A 22,828-nucleotide genomic window follows, 5' to 3' on the forward strand; every position below is an offset into this window, starting at 1 on the left:
AAATGGTAACGCTACTTCTGCAAAGGAGTATGGTTTAATATAGTATTTGGCGGCAGATTATGAAATTCTAATAAAGACGTGCGTTAGAAATACAAGAGTTGAAAGTAAAAATGGTTGAAAGCTTTCCCTTTCAAACAGGCATTCCAATGCAATGTTTTCCTTTTTGGATTTTTTTGATACACATGGAATTTTTTAAAAACTGAATTAAAACCAATTCTATTTTTTTTTCATCTCAGTTTTGCAATTTTACTCTTTCTCTGTGGAGGATAAAGAACATTTAACTTTGATTACTGTTGCGCCAAATGGGATGCTGCATCGTTCGTGAAATAGTCACCAGTTGACAAAGTTCTACTTATTGTGAAGTAATAACCGAGTTGAGTTCTCTCGTAGCATACTGCACGTGTATTTCAAATTTGTCAGGCAAATGACGTCTCATATTTCAAGGCAATGTTGTAGTTAACATCTAGCAGTACACTAAGAATCATCCATACTAAATTTCAAGTTATGTCCTCTTATGAAATGTCCTGGTATAAGAAGGGTGCATTGTGACATCTGTAAAGAGACACCATCCACCTCTGGTTTCACACAGATATCTTTACAGACCGCAGTGGAACGCCACACGAGGGTCAGCCTGACTTGTGCCCAGCTCTTGTGTCCGGGACAGCTACCGAGGTCGCCCACAGTACAGGATAAGGCTTGGCATCTCATGTGTCGTCGCGACCAGGGTTAACCCCTAAACCCCAGTGCCCAGGTTAGTCTTTTGGAGTTCTTTACGTGGCCACAAATGGAAGATGAACTAGTTTAGAAGCCATTTGTAAAAGACCATAACTGTATTGCTTTTTTTATTTACTCCACAAACATTGTCAATGTCACAACACCTCAATGTCAGATTTCCCATTTCAAATGGGTTTTATGTCCATAACCTTAAATAGAAGAGAATGAGTCAAGAAAATCCCAACCGAGATAATTCAATGTATACCATTGGATTATTATTATTATTTACCACGTTGATTGCAACATGTTCAGATAATGGCACTGTTTAGGTGACAAAGTCCGACTAGTGTTTTGACTGAGAAGTGCAATACAATGTCAACTGGAGTTAAGATTCTTGTGCGGGCCATATTCAATGATACATTCATAATTTGCAGCGGGCCGATAAAAACTGAGCAATGGGCTGTTGTTTTGACAGCTATAATTTAGCTTTTGGGGGGGGAAATTTATGCTCCTGGTGTATGTACTTCATAAAATGACCTAATCTGTAGTTTTGGTTTACTGTTGCAATTTTATTGAGAGCCACCAGGTAGAAGCAGAGTTAAAATCCTGAAGTGCGCCCTACTGCTTCATGACGTCAAGAATTAGACGAGACGCACATACGTAAAATAATGAAAAATAGTCACTATAAATCGCCTCGATAGAATCCCTCATCTAAACCTAACGTGCGCATGGCGAGTGGGAGGGTCCGCTTGGCTGGCTGCGTGTCAGGTTTTGTCCACGCACGGCCCTGCGAGCACCACCACGGAGCTCATTCCACGAGCGGGTGGCTCGGTGACAGGAGTCCGACGGCGAGCCATGATCCCCGGACACCCTCGCAGTCTGCTCCGCGCTGTCACCCTGCTCTTTCTCCTCTCCGAAGCCTCCCCCTTGTCACGCTACCCGGAAGATGCCCGCTTCGGGTAACTTCCACACACCCACCGCGTCATTTTGAAGACAAATATTAAAAATATTATTTTGATATTGACAGAGAGGAGTGCTCAGAAAACAACATATCAACCACCAAGTACTCCTGTGTCAAATCCAGTGGAGAAGTTGCAACATGCTACAAGTAAGTCTTCTCTTGGCTGAAATAATTGCAATTTTTTTTTTATATAAAATTAGTATTTAATATATTTTCTTAAATATTTACTTTGCGATTAAATTAGAACCATGCACTCATGGATGTATCACCAGCATCATCATGGTTGTCATGGTAATGCATGTAAACTCATCAAAAAGCATATTTTACACCAATTTATTGCTTTTTTTTTAATTCTTGGCTATTTTATGTCTGTTATGCAAAGTGAATGGCAACAAAATTGGAAAAGTACATGTATACCAGTAAGAATATTTTCGCCTAATGCATTAACAAACAAAACATTTGACGTTTTACTCAAAAGTCTAACGCAAAGTTGTGTTGAAATCTGAAAATTTTGAGTAATCTTGTGAAACTACCAATGATTAAAAACAGAAAGACGGGAACTGTATTGTTATATAATAATTAGAGGGTATTGTTTTCCCACGTTTTCGAAGATGCTGACATCTAAGTAGGATTGAGAGGATGCTGGACATTGTGTAAACAATGTTTTGGATGGAATTTGAAAATCATTTTGCTTGCCAAACGTCCTTGTTAAAATGGATTTTATATATTTGATTTCACTATCATTGGCAGTAAAAACATACTGATTATTTCAATGTAAATTGAATACCACTAGAAACAAACAATCACATATTTTGCCTTTTACCCAAAAAATGGAAAATATGTATGAAAAGTTTTTTTGCACATAATCCGTTATGATCCCATTTAAGTCTCAATAAAAAGATGTCCTAAAGGGGGTTTGGGGGAAACATGGTTGCCATGGAGACTAGTTGTGCTACATAAGAACAGGCGTCTCAATCGATCATGTCAGATAAATAAAAATACACCTTTTTACATGCTTTATTTAAAATTATTAGTTTATGTTGAACAATATAAATGCAACTTTATGTGTAATCCTGTGCAAAAAAAGGAGAGGGGAATCAGACATTTCCCCTTTCACCCCCAAAGTCTTGTCTATTTCTTGCAAGCAGCAAATAACTGACAATGATTTAAAACACAGATAGCTCTTGTTTTGCATAATAATCAGTGGCTATTTTCCAAGAATTTTCAAAGATGAGCAAATACAAGTGGGAGGTTAGTTTATGAACTCATGTCAAATTTGTTTTAAGAGGTCGTCTTGGCTGCTAAATTTTCAACAACCATACACAAGTTTTTTTTCAAAGGGCCATGGCCAATCTCCCATCATTTTGGCATTTTAGATCCAAATTTAACAAAATGCATGTTTCTCTGCATGCTGAGTTGAATGTTTGGCTCAAAAATGGCTGTGAGAGACGGAGCCAGGTTTTTGGTCTACAATTGCTTCTAATTGCGATTATAAACCTAGTAGTTCAAATGGTGTGAGCATTACGTGCCAAGTTTGCAAGTAGTCAGGCTCTAAGTGGTCTTACGTTGCCACATATAAAGAAAATAACTCTTGGCTTCGCATTTTGCGGTTAGTTTTTTAAATTGTTTGTTAAGTGGTGTACATAGTTTTCTCCCTGCAAATTAGAGTACTATGTAATGAAAACCTTTGATCCACAATATAAATGCCCTAGAGTCTTGTTTTTCATTTACATTGGAGCCAAGTGATAGAACTTAGGAAAGAAAATGGAAGTACAGTATGTTTGAATTGGGGTATTTCTAGGACCACCAAAATTTTAGTGACCTTTACACTAAGAGTATTCCACTGTCTGCACTAGCAATGAGGCAACCAGCTGAACATGTTTTATTCTAAAGCACATGTGTCAAAGTGGCGGCCCGCGGGCCAAATCTGGCCCACCAGATCATTTTGTGTGGCCCGAGAAAGTAAATGATGAGTGCCAACTTTCTCTTTTATGATGAAATTCAAATGAAGATTATAGATTATTTCCTGTTTCCTCATTTTAAATCAATAATTGCAAACAATTTGTACTCATTTGAATGTCCAAAAATTATCTATCGATTAGCACGATCGAGAAAGCTGTCAATTTATTAATTGATTAATTTTGGCAGCCTAGTTGGAAGACATAACGGCCCTCCGGATGTAATCGAAACTACCACGTGGCGCGCGACAAAAAATTGAGTTTGACACCCCTGTTCTAAAGCCATAAGGTTCAAATTGGTGGTAAAATGTTGTGGATTGCAGTACATAAAATAAACATCTAAACAAAGAATTAACCACGTTTACAATTGTTACTAGGTTCAATAGCTGAATAACCGCGATGTCGGGACAATGTTTTTATGGAGTCGATTTAATATTGTTTTGACTTTTAAAACCCTCACTGTACTATTGTTATTTTTTTCTCGTGAAGATAGACACTGCCCCATAGTGGCCAGTGGAAGATTCTCCAATCGTTTTCCCTTAATTCATGTTTGTATTATTGTTCCTAGATAGTAGCCAGGTATTACTGTATTTCCACAGGTCAAATTTTATTGGCCGCTGAACATTTTAACACATCAAATGATAAACACTAAAGCCTCTGCTTAGCTAGCTAACGTACCATAGCAAACCGCCACGTATTTGCTCAAATAATCAGCGGATTTCATCAGCCATGCTCGCATTGTTGAATCGGTTTCAGCGTCGCCTCGCCGGCTATGCCAAGACAAAGGCCAGATTCCCCCTTTGCTATGCAACAATGGCGGGAACCAAAAAAAGGACACATTTATAATCTTTGTTTATAACTCGTCTTCAGTTGAGGCGCGCGAAAAGGATGATTGCACTGATTTATAGCGTGAGCGATGTTGGCTTAGCCCGGCCTGTAAAAAAAGACTTCCCCATAAAAGACGCTTTCCACTCTACAGCTGCAGCATAATTAATGTGCGGCATGTGCAGTGGTTGCGATGTTGTTTTTAAAAATAATTCTGCTGTTACAACGCTTTTTTTCTTTTTTTTTTTCTTGTACGCAATCGCTCCTCTTAATATACGCTAACTGTTATAATCATCAAAAGTTCATTCACTCTTAGCTTTCACTATAAACCTTTCATTAAAGTTGATGTTTAAAGCAATCACATAAAATAAATGTTTTTTGTAAATAAGAAAGAGAAGTCAGCATCGTGGTAAAAGAAACAAATGGCCGATTCCATTTTTGTTGTTGTTTTTGTTTTTTTTAAGACATCTGGAAATATTTGTCAGGTAGCCTATTTTTAACGACAGCATAATAAATTACTCAAATGGTTCCTTTTTTGTATGCTACTAATGCAGCTAAGAAAGGATGATGGAAGAAGTCCAAGTTGTTTCTCAACATCTCTTTGAGCAGATGTAGACGCAGCAATCATGCCAATCTGAAATGCCTGAAAGGCATTTATTCCGCCTGGCGGCCTTTCTCACCATTATAACAATGAAACAAAGTCTGCCGAGTAAAAGCCCAACTTATGACAGTTTGAATCCAATAAAGTCGTATGCTCTATTATGATCAAAGCCATAAAACTCAAGTGTCTGCAGTGTGTCAAAGCCTATTAGGACTTTGTTATTCTCAATTTACAACTATATTACAAGGAAATTTTAACTTGAGCAATCAGTTATTTCTTTGCTTGTAACATTACAACTTAGAGTTGAACTAATAGAGAGGGATACTTATTTTAACATTAATTCTACTAGCATCGGTCAAACTTTTCAGAGAAAAAATCTAACTTTTTTTCTTGTAACAGTGATTAATTTCCTTACAGCAGTAAATTAATGCTTATCTTTTCTTGTTAAATTATGATTTAATTCTAGATAGGGTCATCTTTAGTCTCCAGGATTGGCGTTTTTATGCACATGATATAATAATGTTAACTCATAAAAGACACCTTCCTTAATTTTAAGTTTTTTTTGTAACATTCCAGCTTTCATTTTACTTCAATATTTGTGTGGGTGTAAAATTGCCCTTATTTTCAGGAAAAAAATGACTTTTTTAATTAACAGAGTGAGTGGAACCACTCTAGCACTGCAAAAAGACAATGCAAAAAGTCCTTCAATCTGTATTAAATGCCAAAACGTGCCTGCCTTTAGCCTTGGTACGTGTCGAAAGGAAGGAAGTAAACATGTGTTTTCTATCCTGGTAAGAACAAGTGTGACCTGTCAAGCAAATGCACACAAAGTGTTGAGAAATTGACTTCTCCCGCAGAGTTCAGAGCTTGAAAGATCTTAATGGTAAAGTAGACTGTAAAAGAAAATGAAGAAAGTTGAGGACAAGGTCAGACTAGCAAATAATTCCCGCTTTCCTTCAAACACGGAGTGAGTCATTGTGATTGTTACAATTAATAACTAATGAAAACACTGTAAATTGCCGTAAGTAGTTTTTGTATTGTGATTGATGAAGAGTTTAGCAAAAGATACACAGAGAAATTAGATCATGCACACACTCAAAGCGCTACAGTGTAATTAATTAGAACTTGATATCGTCTGACATAGTATATAGTACGTACTATTTATACATTTGTCAACTTAGAATAAACATGCTGACTGAGGCAGATTTGTATTTCAATACTTCCTTTTATTATATGCAAATGTAGTGATTTTAATATTAATGAGTTGATTTATGTTAATTTTGTATGACATATACTAATTTGTTCATATCTTTTGGGTGATAATTTTGTTTGGATTTTCATGCACTAACACTGATTTAATTTTTGGAAGCCTAAATTATTCACTTCTACTCTCTTCCAAAACTATGAAGATGGGGGGGTGCTGAAAAAGGATTATTGAGTTAAGCAATGTTAATAGCGCACTGCAGCAATCCTATTGAATTAAACAAATCATACAAGAATTAATATGTTTTTCTGTATCACAGCATTTTGCTGCTGTATTATGAGCAAAAAGTAGCATATTTTTGCTTAATCTGCAATAACCCTCGTTTTTTTATTTGTCAAAAATGTCTTTTTTCACCCATTTCTTCTCATGACACTATTGTTGTAATCTATAATCGTGCATTATTTTTCATTGTCAGATAATGTGTAAGAACTAAGATAAGTTCTGATTATCAGTGAGTGGAGGATAATGTCGTGCTTGATTTGTATTTATTGCTGCTGCTGAGTGGCGAGGATAATAATTCGTACAAGTCAGGGCAAATTGTACTGTTAAAGTGAAGAAGCTGTAGGAATGCAAGCTATCACAAGGACAAGGGAGTACATGTTAGTATTAAAGAACATTCCTTAGTGTCAGATGTGGATATCATGTATCGTGGTGTTTGTTGCATCGTTTTTTCAGCTTGAAAACAAGCGACCACCACGCAACATTCCGTACTGGTTCCTCTTAAATTTGATTCTAAGCCTGAAGTGGATTTAACAGCTAACTTTGGGTAAGAAATAATTGACGGTTTGAAGGGGAAAAATAAGGCCACAACTCAGAATATGGAATGAAATACACACTGAATTGGTTGTCATTAATTGTACATCGTGGGAATTTATGGAGTTTGTGATTACCAACCTAAATTGTATCCTTTGTGAGCCATTTCCTAGAAATAATTCAGAACATAAATGTTCACTTTGACGATTAGAAAGGGACTATAAAGTGTGAATGAATCCAAATAATAGGCAGCCATGTCAATGACTATACCAGTGGCCCTGTAGAGGAAGTTGCGAACGCCTTACTTTGATTTACAATTTGAGGTTTTGTCCCAAGAGATCCTCTGAATTCGTCTTCCAAACTTGCTTTAATTCAGATGTCAGTTGACATGACAAAAAGCAAATACTCAAGATTCAGTGAATGGGCCATTGAATGTGAAGCCATCCAATGGCAGATGCCCAAGTTCGACTTTGAGGTTCTCCCAAGCCATTTCCTAAACTGACAAAGTCTGCGTCCGTTTTTTATTGTGTTGGCAGCCGAGTTCAAACAGCCCTTTTGGGTGCATTTGTCTCATTTAAGACGAAAATGCAGACTGCACAGTGGCTTGGTCAACAGTGAATTGCGGGATGATTATAAATACTCCATTCAATGTGAGTAGATCAAATTCTACGACAGCTACATTATGTGAATAATACCTTACTCTTCTTAAAGAGAAGGCTTTGCTCTTTAAAGCTATACTTCAATTTCCAGAAGTTTGGTCCCTGGAGTTCCTCGATACTAATTTCCCCTAAACTAAATTGTATGCTACGTGAGCCATTTTCCTTTTAAATTTTCTGGACGTTTGCTACGCCAAATGATCACTTCGACAATATATTTGAAGTCTGTTTTCTTAGAGGTCCTCAAGACTTTTGTTCAATAATATGTGAATAACGGCACTAGCAATAGTCTCTGACAATATATTTGCCTTGTTAAAGGCGTAAGGTACAGGATTGTTCCTATTAAGCGGAACATTACCATTTTTTTCCAATGTTTTGCTTGACAGACAACATGAATTTATCAAGGGTCTCCGTAAAGGGGAAATGCGATCCCAGGTGACTTTAGGCAAAAAGGCGCAGTTAAACTTCTTTTTTTATTCCTAAAAGATCTTGCATAGGCTTTTTTAAAATTAAATTGCTTGTAAAATAAGAAATTCAAGTCATTTTGGAAAGGATTTGAAACCAGTTTGTTGAATAAGAAAGCAGAATACATACTTTGTTAGTCTGGCATTATTTCGCCAACACAAAACAAAGCGCTCTTGAGATTCTGACTGATAGAGATCAAATGTCGCTTAGGTCACAGAGTCCTGTTGGTTTCAAAGCTAGACTTGTTTTTCCGAGTCGTCAAGTTTGCAAAATACGCTTTCAGTCACCTAGAGTGTTCTGGCTCCCTCCCTCTCGGCAGAAAGATATCATCTGCTGGAAAACAGCATTCTTTAGCAATGTTTTACCTTTTTTTTTTTGCACTTTAGAATCTATTTATTCTGGGAAATAATGGAGACATGGCTAAGAGAGCATCAGCATGTCGGTTATGGAGTAAAAACAGAGAAAATTGCACATGGTATTTTTAGATGAATCATTAACTTTTCACTTTGGTGGTTCCCAGTTTACTTAAATAATTATTTTAAATTTCCATTTAACTCCCTTTGTCCTTAGTTGTGTTTGCCCTGCACCTGGGCAAAACTGCAGCTAAATTCATTTAATCTGAGCCCCTAAAACGAGCCAGTTTATGGTAGTTGATACTACAAGGTTTACGTGTAAGTGACTCGATGCCAACTCCCGCCTGCGCAACAGCGTGAGCTACACATTGCTTCATCTGTTTACATTTTTACTCAAGTGTACGTAGAACTACCGAGACAGTTTATGGTGAAATCTTGATTTAGTACTGCATAGCATCATGTTCTTTACCAGTCGCGTAGGAGATTTATATCTAAGTGACATAATATGAACCCCCTGCAATCTAAACTGAACAAGTTGCAATTTACATCGGCCAAGATAGTTTATGGTGAAAGCTTGGTTTTATTGGATTTACATGCAAGTCGTATAAACATACTCAAAATTAGATATATTTTCATTCATATATCTGTAAAACAAAATAAATGTTCTGCACATGCTGAATTTATTGTCATACTTATATTGTCGTCATGTCAACACATTATGTAATTTTTTTTAAAAAACACTTAAATCTTTGTGGTACGCTGACTCATCCTTCTTTGGTGTGCGTGCCCCCCAAAGACAAAGTTTTAACATTTTGTCACTTACCTCATAGCCTCATCCGTGTTATTAATTTTTGTTCTACATGGGATATTAAAAAGATTTATTCATAGCAACTTTATGTTTTATAGTGTGCATGAACAAGGGAGTGCAGATGGAGTGCGAAATGTACCAGAGAGGTTTAGATGGACAGAATACCTGCAGAATCCATAAAAATACACCAGTTGGATGACTTCCACTATATAGGTTTTGGCTAAGAATTGAACTTCTATAAAAGAGGAGTGCACATTAGTAAATGCAGCATGGACAAAGTACAGACAGGGAAGAATGTACAGTACATGGATCTGGTTTTTAAGATCACTTTCAGGGACCGTCAATCAAAAGTGAGTATTCCATTATTTTAAAAGGTTGATTTTTTTATACGGTAATGGATCTCATCCACAGAATAACAAACAACAGCAAAATGTTGGAGAAGAAAATGGCAGCCATCACATTTGTGGAAATGATTCAATTACAGGTTTATTGGTTGTATATTTTATGTCACCTGTACACACATTCACAATGTGCAGGTTAATAAGGTGGCGGTTTCGTTAAGTTGTTTTAGTATGTTCGAAGTGTAAAATTCTTTGGCATCCATGAAATCCATGATTGGCCGCATCTATCAATTTTGTTTGAAGGAATCTTTTTTCTAGGATTTGGGCCATTTACAGAGATCATAGCCACAGTCAGCCCCCCCCCCCCCCCCCCCCCCGCATCCCCCAATTTACTGAACTCATGTCAGCAATGGTCCACACGAATCATTTCAAACAGAATCATTCATGAAGGAGAAAAAGATAATCTTGTCAAGTTGTTTTGGATGTTTCCTAACCCCGCTTGGATTTTCCAAAAGGGGCAACAAAGTATAATGTTGCAATGTGGGACCATTTTCCCTAATGCTAATTCAATAAAAGATGCACAGTTGAGGGAACAAGAACATGGATATGGATCTGGTTTCTCCTGTGATGGTGGGAGATGTTTGTTTTGACCGCCATCGTCCCAAAGACTGTTTGCTTATTCTCCTTTGAGTCACACAGGAAGTCCCCTTTGTGTCAACTCTCTCAGGGTATCCTCAAGTCTAATCCAAACTGTATTTTGTATTAATATAATATATTGTATTTTAGTCCAATGTAGCCGACTGGCGTATAGTCTAGTGAATCACCAATCTAGTCTATTCTGCCTATTCCATCAAAATCAGCAGTGTAGCCTCTTGAGTACACTATGTGGCGTATTGCTCATTTACAGTGAAGGCCAGGACAAATGTAGAAGTTCATCAAGTGCGATGGTAATGCTTTATTTAACAAGTTGGTGCCTCCAGTGCGCTGAGAGAAGTGGTCACCATGTCTGGTGAATAGTCCTGACGAGTGAGTTAGTATTATTTGCATTCTATTCCAGTGAGCATGTCTCGTGACGCACATTTTAAGAAAATATGCATTAAAAGTACATCGGCGAACTGAAATGATGTCTGTGTGCCAACACTGTGGTTTCTTGTCATGTGGATGAGTTATGGTTTTTCATCTGTGGGTTTCCTGAACAGAAAAAAAGTTATTTTCAGGGTTAACTTTCAGTGCCTTCTTAATATTTGTCATCTGCAAAATCATTGCTGAGTTAGGAACTACCCTTAATTAAGTATATTACCTCTAAAGTACAAATGTTTCAGATTATTTCTTTGACATCCATGCCTTTCTACATACGATAAATGGGAGTAAGTAAATGAAACCTTGAGTTCGTATTTTGTAGATGAACTATTACATTTTTAATTTATCAAGGTTTTGTTCAATAATCTTCATTTTTAATAAACAATGATTATCCAAAACAAATGTATTTGTATTTGAATAGACTAGCAATATATTCTGTCTTAATGTCATAGGAAGTTAAGATGTTGTCTTTTGTATTTACAAAATACAAGTTATATTCTAATTTAATTTTACTCCCCCAAAAAATGACTTTCTGCTATAATTTTAATGTTTTGGTTCTGCCTTTTCTTGTTTTACCTGGCAATAGTTTACTTGGTGATTATATGAATGACATCAATCATATTTGAACACAGGCAAGCATATAAAAAAAATAATTTAAAAAAGCAATGCCCCTGAACGGTGAATAAAAGCTGCAAGAATTACAAGGTCATCTTCTCGGAGTGAGTATGTTGTATTGCTGTGCTGACTTCATCGGGTAATTCAAATTTTTTTTGCTGTGTTTTTCCTGTTTGAGCGCAACACCTGGAAGCACTTTTTGCCGAGTGTGAGCCGTTGACGAATAACCATAAAATACTTTAGATCAGCACACAGCACTATACGAGGGAATCTGTCCAAGTCAGCAGGAAACCCGTCTGTCTGACCTGCAGATAGCCGCCCGCGTTTTATTAACATGACATGTCGTTAATAGACTTATTAAATAAGTTTAACATGTTTCCGCTTGGTATTTTACAGAAAGCAGTGTTGCCAGGGCTTCAGGTTCGTGTTGGGTCAGTGCATTCCCGAAGGTAGGCAAGAATAGTTAAAGCATGCTTAAGCAATTCATCTATTATTCAGAATTTTCACCACAAGGGAGAATTTACTGTCTCTAAATATAATAGGGAAGCATTATTCATTAGATAAAAATGGTTCATGTTGGGGAAATTCAAAAACACTACACGAACAAATGCATCAAGAGCAAGAAACTGGTTGCACCGTGGGAAATAAGTGAATTTATTTGGAGTGAAATAATTACCGTATTTTTCGGACTATAAGCCGCACCAGCAAAATAATGCACAATGAAGTTGCACTGAATTATAAATCAAAATCATTTTTGGTGAATTGTTTGCTGCGTGATGGATGAGAAATGAAGTGACTGCCTTATTGTCATGGCTGACTTTTCCTTGTGTTTTCAAGACTATGACGTGTGCGCTGACGCTCCCTGCGAGCAGCAGTGCAGCGATCACTTTGGCCGCGTGGTGTGCACCTGTTACGCCGGCTTCCGTTACCACCGCGAGCGCCACCGGAACCGTGAGAAACCCTACTGTCTAGGTGAGATTTTCCAATTTCACACAGCATGATTTCTTCTTCAGCCAATCACCTGACAGTACCCTATGATAGTATAAAGGGTGACCCCCCAAAAATAAGGCCACAGATTTGAATAGGCGTCACTTCTTAATTATTTTATTCCGGAATAAAAATAGAAAAATGATCTGTGCTGTGCTAGGAAAAATACAATACAGTTGTTTTAGAAGCTTCTGTCTCTTTTTATTTCGAAAAATAAATCAACAAATGACGCCTATTCCACATTGGGTTCTGTTTTTGGGGGGGTATCATCCTGTGCAGGTATTTTGACCTCTATGCATAATATTACTTTATTGTTTTCCATCCAGATATCGATGAATGTGCCGACACCAATATAACAACATGTTCTCAACTCTGCATCAACACAATGGGTAGCTTCCAGTGTGAGTGCATTGTGGGCTACTTCCTTGAAGAGGATGGACGAACATGTTCTAAACAAGAGAGAGGTCAGTTGCTTGTTGAGAGGTTGAATGTGTTGGGTACAGTTTATTCCATTTTCATTTTTTTAAGTGTCTTCTCTTATTTCTTGGCTGACATCGCAAGTTTAAAGTTTCAGTGCAATCTCTGTTCTCGATTGAATATAACTTTCATCCAGTATAGGAGTAAAATTGAAGGCCATGTTTCTATTGGCAAACAGTATTGGGTTTACTATATGGTATCACATAGACATTAATTAATCTATATTATTAGTAATCCATAAAATGAAAGAAAAACCCAAGCATCACCTGGGCACCAGGCACTGTCCCTCCACTTAATGCAGTACAAAAAAAATATTTAAAAGCTATATTGATGTGCATATGCATGTGTACACCTGGTAGTCATTACATATGGCACGTCAGAACAATTTTTTCCTCCCGAGTGTGAACTTTGAACCCTTGGACTCCGGTGTACTTCTCTGGTTTGTCTAGATGCTCTTGAGAAAAATAACACAAAGGACCATGAAGATTGGGAATAATAATAATAAAGATTGTCACGCCCCTTCCGTCGCCAATGAGGCGGTCCTTCCTCCCATGGGTGTCTCCTCGGTTTAGCCAAAGCAACGTGGTCCCGACACTGTCAATCTTCTTTTTAATGTATGCGGGAGGAAACAAAAGCCGCCTCTGTATTGCCCTCCTTTTTCACGATTGTTACACTGATTATCAAACCAGAGGAGTAAATGGGAATGATGGGGGGAAAATTCCCGCACACCGGTGGCCTCAAAGGTCCGACACGTGACTTGCGACCGGGTCGTGAGGTTTTTGATGTCACACGTCCAAACCTGTCAGCAAGGCGGCGCTATGCGGATGTCTGCTTCTGTAATTGTCCTACTTTAATTTGCATGGTTGGGGTCAGAAGATCTGTCACTGATCGTAAAGTGTGTTTCATTTATTCTTGAGTTTACAGTATGTTCACTGTAGGTCAGTGGTCAGACTTAAATCAGTGGCCTTTTGTGGTAAAACCTGCTTGTATGCTGTGAAAAATGAAATTCAAATACTAGTAAAGTGCTATCTTTAACAGTGCTGCAAAATGTCTTGGAGAAATCTGACAACGTCATGAACACGGGGACCTGCTCGGCCACGTGTGACGACTTCCAACAGATTAAGACTACTGTGTTGCAACTGAAACAGAAGGTGAACATGTTTTTTTATTGTTTCATGTTTTGTACCCTCACAGGTTTACATTCTCTGTATGTCTTCAGTGTGGAGATCTGCAGAAATAATATAACCCTACCTTTATTTGTTCTTACAGTCGTACGTGAATCTCACATTGAGTCCCTTGGAGGAACATTACATTACTTTATTTCCTTTAAAACAATGTTTTCACTTGATGTCTTTCTCCAAGTTTGAATTTGGGCAGCAAAAAACAGTCAAGCTCTTGTTTTTCCTCTTGGAATCCATCTGCCATCGTTGGCAATCTGGGTCACATGATTAATTGCTTTAAGTCATTTGGTCCACCGACTCCATACATACTTGGCATAATACTAAGAACTCTAGATGAGCTAATTTTGTTCTGTAATGAGAGATTTAGTTGGAGAGGTATTTATTTGACATGCATAATTTTATATAGTTGTGGTTGAAAATGTTGCCTGGGCAATGAATATTTTCGCGAAATGTTTGATATATATATTTTTTTTCAAGATGCTATTAAGCAATACTGATGTTCCAGAACAATGGACCAATGACAAAATCACAGCTGGCCTTTTGACAGGCCCCCCTGGCCTGCCTGGTCCACCAGGTAAACATCTTATTTTAGCATTTGAAGTCTCATTAATTGGAGTGTAAGGTCATCTTTGGCAACACAATTTAAGAAAAGATACACACATACTACAGCCCAAATGATAACTGATCATAATGATCAGATCAGATAATAATTTTGATTTTTGCATCCCTTTTTAAATGTATTTTAGTTGCCTAAAAACAAGCAAAACTTTGCAATTTTAAGTATTTGAGACAGATCCAGTGTAAAAGAAATGGTAATTGAGTCACGTTTCAGATTGTGATTTATCTTCAGCATAGAGTATAAATGTCCCAAAATGCCTCAGGGTTTTAAAGTAATTCAGTAGTAAAAACAGCAAGCGAGGAAGTCAAATGAACTTGATTTTTATTTGCTTCATTTTTTTAATTTTAGGAGATCCTGGACCAAAGGGACAGCTAGGTCTTGCAGGACTGACGGGAACCCCAGGCACTCCTGGACCAAGAGGCCTGATGGGTCCCATGGGTCCCACGCCAGACTTGTCTCACATCAAACGAGGCCCCCGTGGATCTGTGGTCAGTTGATTATTGCTCATCTTTTTTTTATTCTATCTCGGTAAAAGGATCACGTTTTAGTCATCATTTAGTCTTCTCTCTTGGTATTCTTTTCTGGTACCTTTCCATTTGGAATATGTTTCTGGCCAAGTGGTTCCATGCTGGGGAACTCATTCGTGGTTGTAGCATCATAAAGCAAAAAGTTAGAAAGCACCAATATTCTCCATAACAACAAAAAATATAGGGGTCAAGGCAATTGATGTGCAAAAGGCCCAGCATGACGCCAAATCTAAAATGAGAGAAGTAAATGAGCTGTTATAAACAGGCTGCAGATTAAGACACACACAGTAAGGTTTCAACAACTCTAAAAAAAGTATTTTTTTTTCATGTTGAACCCCTTTGCTCATTTAAAAAAAAAATACTTTTCAGCTACACTTTGTTTTTTGCGTCTCTTTTTTTCTTCCCCCTTCAACATTGCACTTCATTAGTCACTTAAAAAATGGTCACTGCATTCCAACTTAGTATGACTCATTTTTATTGTTACATGCACACCCGTGGAGTTGATTTATGATTTTTAATATAATCATTTAAAATGAGACTAAAAAGCCAAAAAGTTCACCTTTTGAGATAAGACGAACGGAAGGTTAATCCAGTGACGAGTAGTTTTCTTTGGCTCATCGGCTTTCTTTGCCCGCCAGCGTCATCTTTTCCTGTTAATTAGGGCGACCGGATCGTGGACCAAGAATGTGCAGGACGCGGTCATTGCATCGTTGATGAACGACGCTATCAAATCCTGCAATTAGACAAGCAGGCGGCCTTAACTGAGCCAAAAGCTTCGCGAAGCCCTTGAGGGAGCATTCGGGGATTTTTAAAGGAGCCAAACGTAAGATTGGTGGTCATGAATGGTACTGCAGCCAAGAGGAAACCTTTTGAAGAGCATCAATATCATCCCCTTTCACTTTGGGTTGCCAGATAAGCACTTCACAATGGAGAATCATACTGCTAATCATGCGGTCATTAATATTTTTTATTCGTTTTCAGTTGTCTCCAATGAGAAAAGGCATCTTTAATTCATATCCTTGTCTTATTTTGGATTTTACTCAATTGAAATTGGTAACGATTATTTTTCAATTGATAAGATTACATCATTAAATCAAAACGCGACCTTATATTAGGTAACCTACAGATTACTGAGCCCTGACAACTTGATCTCATGATTACTTTTATGGGTTGACAATCTCGGCTTTACTATTAAGAACAGTCTCAAAAATACGTAAAAACATGTTTCTTTAGTGTTTATTGAATTAGAAGCGATTTTTTTACATATTGTTATTTGTAAAATACTTGTTCGGAGTATTGATGATAGTCCACACACATTTAAAAGTATGTAAGTCATAAAAATGCATTCATGTAGCGTATAATCTTTGGGAAACGCAATTAAATCGCACAAGCTTGAATAAATACAAGTTGTTGTCTTTATTCAACAGGGGCCTCCAGGAGCGCCGGGAAAAGACGGACATAAGGTGAGATTACGTTTCGGAGTTCAAGCACGGTTAACATTGCAACAGAGGCTACACCGCGATGATTGTTAACAGTTGAAGTTGCTAAATCGAATTTGAAATGTGTTCCTGATGCCTAATGACGTATTGCGATCCCCTCTCGGGAAAACACGTTTCTTGCCCCCTGAAAATCAAAATGGGCCCCCATGGGGTTCGCAGTGTTCAGGATGCCATTAACATTTTCCCGATGGCTGTAAGGACCACTGAGCAGATTGAGTGTTTCATTTTTTTCCCGGCCGGGCTGCGTCACTTGTCTGGTCCAATTCAGGTGCCATAGCTTAACACAGAATCCTTCAATTTTCCGCACCGGGAATGTTTGTATGAATATATCGGAGGGTGATGCTAATCTGTCTCTCTGAGTAACAAATCCAAACCATCTGCCAAAACACTCACAGCCCCAACGTGACCCCCCTCCCCTTTGCAAGCCCACCGAACCACCTCAGTGGTCGGGCCAACCAGTGCTACCGTAGATCAACAGTACTTCCTCACAGTTTCTTTTACACTCGTTAAAAGAAAAAGGGGGAAAAAAGAAGACAATATTATGAATTCCACTCGTGCTCCCCTTTACTCAAATTCATCTAAACTAAATATTTGTTTCTTTACCCTCCAGGGGGAGCGAGGAGCACCCGGGCCCGTTGGACCTCCAGTAAGACAATCCTAGATCAACGTCACATGCTTATGAAATCTGTTGCTAAAATTTAGTGCTATTATATTAAGGCATTTAACAGATAGGGGGGTAAAGCGATATTGCCCAATGTTGAGAAGTTCTGACTAGCCAAAGCTCACCTTGGCACACAACTTGGCCAAAATAGATCACGATTTATTTGCTGATCAAATAGGCGATGGATTGAGGCCGTAATTTACCTGCCATTGTCGGCTAGACGTCCAAGCTATTTTGATGAGGAGGGGCGGCTGGTTCGTCCCCTCCCAGTAAGAATGGATTGAGCGTGCAGGCAAATGAGCTCAAAATTTATATGGGTTGGTCAATATAATAGAGACCCTCTTAAGAAAACCGTGAATACAATGTGGCCCAAGACAAAGATGAGTTTGACACTCTTATACTCCTAACATTTGATGTTATAATCAATCCTCAGGATCATTGGTGGATATAATTTAGTTTTTTTCCTTCTTTACTAATATGTTCTTTGTTGTTTACCTCAAGGGTCTTCCAGGCTCTTTCGACTTCCTGCTGCTGCTCATGGCCGACATCCGCAACGACATCACTGAACTGCAGAACAAAGTGTACGGCCAAACACCCCCCTATCTGGGGGAAGAGCTCCCCGCCCCGTCCGACGTGTGGCGGGACGGCCAGGACGCGGGTTCGGGCGAGGACTACCGAGAGATGCCGCCACCACACCCTAAAAGGACCCGGAAGAGGAAGCCACCACGAGGAAGAACGGACCACGATGGATTCTAAATACTCAATGGAAGTGTAAATATATTTTTATAATTTATCTTTTTTTATTAACGGAATATTTTCTATGCTTTTTCGATCACAGATATTTATTTTTGTATGAATTATGCAAGATAATAATTCTTTTTTTAAAGAAAAATATATATCATTCCCATTATATTAAAATGAAAAAAACAATCAATTTCTTTATTATTGTTATTAGTCATGACATAGGTTATTCTTTGAATATTTTTCAGTCGCTAAAGATTATAGAGAACGAATTATTATGCCAAAGAAATACAGTATTATTAATTTTGACAGCGCTCCTTCCTTAGATTTTTTTAGGCAAAAAAAATGAGAATTTATTAGAATACTAGGATTTTCCTCTTAAATGAATTGAAATTCAAGTTTTTTTCTCTATAAAACACTATGCCTTTTTTGGCAAATAGTGTCTTTTCTTATATGAATTAAGATTTGATTTGGATCAGATTATTTTACAATTTTTTGCCCTCATACCACTATATTAATACTTTTCTTGTCGTTGTGCTTTCAGGGTTAAGGACTTTTTTTCCCACTCTATAATAGCAGTTCATCTCGCATATAGTAATATTATTCTTTAACCAAACTGCATTTTTAGCTCCCAACTCATTCCACTGAATCGGCTCTTCATTCTGTTAATTTTATTTTCATTAAACATGTACAAAAGAGCGTTCAAACAATTAGTTTAGATAATCTCAAGATATTCATCTTATCAATGGATGCTATATGTAAGTAGAGTCCTTGGTGATGCTACCATCACCGTGGTAACAACATTACAACAGTTTAATGGAGTAAATAATCATTTTTACTAAAGCATGCCTCAACTTAACATATCTGATGATTAAAAAAAAAAAAAAAAAAAAGAGAAGATTACTTATAAAATATGATCACCTACAGTCCTACACTTTCTCTTTCCAGGTCCCAAGTTAAAAAAGTTACATTGTAACGGGCCTTCTTTGGACTTCCAGCTGCTTTGGGAGTCTGTAACGTTTTTTTTTCTTAACTCATAAAAGTTTGTTGTTGTAAAAAAAAAAAATTAGTTGTGACCTCGCTGACTTTTCGACAAAAGACAAAAAAACAGGTTTTAATCGCAGGAGGTAAATGTCATCGTTGTTTTCTGAAATAACAACCAGAGAACCTTTCAGAAAAGTGGAACGTGCCCCTTTGGTGTCGTTCATCACTTTTGTCTTGAGAAAAAAAAATGGAAGTTATCTCGGCCAGGGTCAAGCTGTCGCCATCATAAAAGCTTTATTAACTTCGCAGTGATTTTTTAACTCATTGGCTGCCAACCTTCTCCCAATCAAGATGTGATGGGCATCCAGTGCCATCAATGCCACTGAAAGATGAGCATTCGCAGCCTTTCCTTTTAAATTAATTCAACTATTTATTGTATATATTTGCAAATTTGAAGCCAGATTATTCTATTTCGTTACTAAGAACAATGCTGAGGGGAATTGGGGATCTTTTTTTCCAAGCAAAGTATAGTTGCTACCATTTTGTAGCATCTATAGCCAATTATATACTTTTCAGGGGAAAAGGTCAAGCTGTCATAACAATAATATTAATTGAATAGGGTTCTGTGTAGATGAATGCATTGAACATTTTGAAAGAATTTTAGGTATTTATTTACAAAGAAAGCAAGAATCGTCCTGAAACTGAAACAGCCTTTTCACTTAATTAAAAGTCCACAGTTTCTTGCCCTTTCCAGTAAACATAACAAGGTCATGCCAGTATGTCTCTTCCCTTTAAAATTATGAGCAAATCATGCTTTATGTGTTTTTTCAGCATTATATTTCTACTCTACAGCATGTTTTTTCTGTGTTTTATCATCTCAGACATTTCAACTTTGATTTAATCAATGTAAACTTCATCCTTTGTACTAACATCCAACCTAGTTTTAGTTGATGGGTTTACTGGTGCCTTGGCAACTAAATATACAATGTTTTAGGGTTTTGCCATGACGTCATTATAATGCACCCCAGTTGACCCCAAATAAATGGAGGGTCGCAGTACACAGTACTCCTCTGTAACCACTAGATAGCAGTACTTGCTTACTTCAAATTGTCAGGCTCGCTTAAAGCAATTCAAATTTTCTAACTGGTTTCCTTTGGGGGGAAAAAACAACTTTAAATTAGTATTTCCTACCCCAGATTTGGGTCATTAAACAGCCCTAAAACAATGTAGTAGTTGTTCCCCCTATAGTGGTCCATGAAGTATCACTGAAAACTGTTATATACTTCCAAATAATAGGAATGCCGTTTTTCTAGTAATATATAAAATCTTTCCACCGATTTCATGAGCCAACTTTTATTTTTTTTAAATGACATCTTCCTATTTTTTTTAAAAAAAATAGGCTTGTTATTCAGGCATGTACAATTGGATTTTCTAAGAAATCTTCATGGTAGTTTGAGTACAGCACAAACATCCCGCAACATAATTTTCTATTGAGACAATTTCATTTTTTTCTGCTCTGTGTGCCAGCGTGAAAGTCTTTTTATCTCAAGTTTTTTTCCCACTTCAATGTCATTTTAGTTGGTTTTACAATTTGGCAATCTGTTCTGGGTTGTCGACTGCCATTAACGCCACAATGGCATCAACGTAATGATCATGCCTAGCTGCCTTTTCCAAGTCTTTATTTGTGTAAACAAACGACAAAACATGACATCATCGTTTGCGCGTCGTACCTTTGTGTCGGTAATGAGCCCATTTTCTGTGCATGGGTTTGATTAAAATGGAGGCCCCACCGTATTGAAGAACTCCCACCCTAACAAGCTTATCTTGTTAGAGGAAAGTTGGCACTTCATTTCCCTCCGCGAAAATCTCTTGTGGAAGTAATTAATCGAGGGTAAGCCTTAAAAGATTCCAAATATTTACTGAAGTGGACCCTTGTATCCTAATTATATCTCCCCACCACCACCACCTCCCCTTATTATTTAGCCCCCTCTGAAAAAGATGCACTCCTGAATAGGAGAAAATTAGTGTTACCCAATTCATTAATGAATGTGTTTAGCGTGGGTGGCAGATTAAGCGCCCCAAAAATCCTCAATTCAGGAAAGATTGTGGAAAAAAAGAGGAAAAAGAAAGTACATTGTTGCGGCCAGACAGTACAAATGTGCTTCTAATGAGGTGAAAGGCACCCCCTTAACATCCATCCACCCCCCGTCCCTTGTTGAAGGAAGTATTGAAAGTAGATGCGGACAATAATAAGAGATTGCAAACAGGTAAAAGAGGATTGAATGGCTCTCTTTCTGGGACTCCTGGGGGGCCTGGGGCCTTGCCAGCACAACAACACTTGGCCCCGGAGAGAAAACCCCCCACCCCAATGCCCGCAACCCGCGTTGTGAATGAACTTTTGTAACACACAACACACACACACACTCTCTCTCATTGAGTTATCTTTACTCGGTCATTGTCTCGTCTAATTGGAGCTGATGAGGCCCCTAATTGGTCACTGCTTCACAAGGTCCGCCCACTTCAAGCCATGGCGAGCATGAGCGGAGTTAATGAGAGGCCTGCCGAGTAAAAAAGAAACCTGCCTGGGCGAATGGAAGAAAGGGAAAGTTGAGGGTATCTTTTTTTTTGTTGAAAAGACCAGGCAGGGCATGCTAAAAAGGGGGTAGAAGGGGGGCAGCCCCGCACCACACTTGTGCGCATAAAAAGGGGGCCCGTGTGCTATTGTCGCCATTGCTTAAATAATGAGAGAGAAGGTTGCTCCTCAAATGAATGCGCCCAAGTCCAATAAGTGGTCCAAGCCACTCCAAACTGGACTGTGTAGAAGTAAAGGCCCCTCCAAGGTGAGACCCAAGGGTATTGTGAGAATGGAGCATGTGCAATACTCACAGCCACTAATCCTCTTTTTCTTTTAAAATTTCTTTTTCTCTATTGAAGCACCATTTTTAAAAAAAAATGCAATTTCATAATTGGAGACAACCACATTGTAATGTACTTTGCCATACATTCCGATACAAAACGGCGACATTGAACGAGGGGGAAGGTGATTGTGGGGGGGCATAGGAGGGTAACGTGATGGTGATAGAATCGGAATCTTCTTTATTAGGGAAGCCAATCTTTTTTTATATAATTAGTGGCTATCTTGGTCAAAATATACATATGAACTATTTGTGATGTTTTTTTTCTAATGTTTATTGGAGTTAATACTTGCATTCTTACACTTATACAATGTTAATGAACGCTAGATGAATTCAATTTAAATAAATAAAAACAATCAATTTCTGGTTACGGCCCCCAAGTAACCCAATTTTGTTTTCGGCAAATATCATAACAGGAAAAACAACTTTTTAATGAGATTTCTTGCCTCATAACATTGTATTTTGGAAGTCTTTTCAGGTAAAACTGAACACTTACAAGAAAGGCAAAAAAAACGATACTAATGTCGATTGTTTCAGAATGCAACAATTGTGCACAAATTGATACATTTGGTAATATAATATCTATTTAATGGAACAGAGAAAACTTTGAGTCACTGAGAATACTAGATGGGAAAATATTATCAAGGCAGCAAAAACTCATATGTCACCTAGCGTAATGTATAGTATTTACAAAGTTTGTGCTATGGTAATTCGTAAAAGAAGAAGAAAATGTGTTAGTTTGATTAAAAACCCACATTGTCAGAGATGGACCTCCAATGCATTAGTTTTTGGGTACATGCATGACGTGTTGATGACAACAGCGCATAATTGATGGCCAAATAT

At 37.8% G+C, this 22,828-nt stretch overlaps 1 protein-coding gene across 3 annotated transcripts in view; it reads left to right on the forward strand.

The window, feature by feature from the left end:
* The window catches only part of ccbe1 (collagen and calcium binding EGF domains 1), a 33,439-nt gene extending 11,088 nt beyond the window's left edge, over positions 1-22,351 (forward strand). For 2 of the 3 annotated variants that reach the window (XM_077623596.1, XM_077623595.1), the window contains exons 4-14: positions 602-1,673; positions 1,742-1,822; positions 11,791-11,843; positions 12,232-12,366; positions 12,708-12,845; positions 13,897-14,009; positions 14,517-14,613; positions 15,007-15,146; positions 16,613-16,648; positions 17,295-17,330; positions 17,847-22,351. In XM_077623596.1, the coding sequence (XP_077479722.1) occupies positions 1,570-1,673; positions 1,742-1,822; positions 11,791-11,843; positions 12,232-12,366; positions 12,708-12,845; positions 13,897-14,009; positions 14,517-14,613; positions 15,007-15,146; positions 16,613-16,648; positions 17,295-17,330; positions 17,847-18,101 (1,188 nt within the window). In that variant the 5' untranslated portion in view covers positions 602-1,569 and the 3' untranslated portion in view covers positions 18,102-22,351. Of the gene's footprint in view, positions 1-589; positions 1,674-1,741; positions 1,823-11,790; positions 11,844-12,231; positions 12,367-12,707; positions 12,846-13,896; positions 14,010-14,516; positions 14,614-15,006; positions 15,147-16,612; positions 16,649-17,294; positions 17,331-17,846 lie in introns of all 3 variants that reach the window. The other variant, XM_077623597.1, reaches the window with a different exon arrangement.
* Positions 22,352-22,828: the final 477 nt, after the last annotated feature.

This window comes from Stigmatopora argus, chromosome 16 (genome assembly GCF_051989625.1).
Source record: "Stigmatopora argus isolate UIUO_Sarg chromosome 16, RoL_Sarg_1.0, whole genome shotgun sequence".
Lineage (NCBI taxonomy): Eukaryota > Metazoa > Chordata > Actinopteri > Syngnathiformes > Syngnathidae > Stigmatopora > Stigmatopora argus.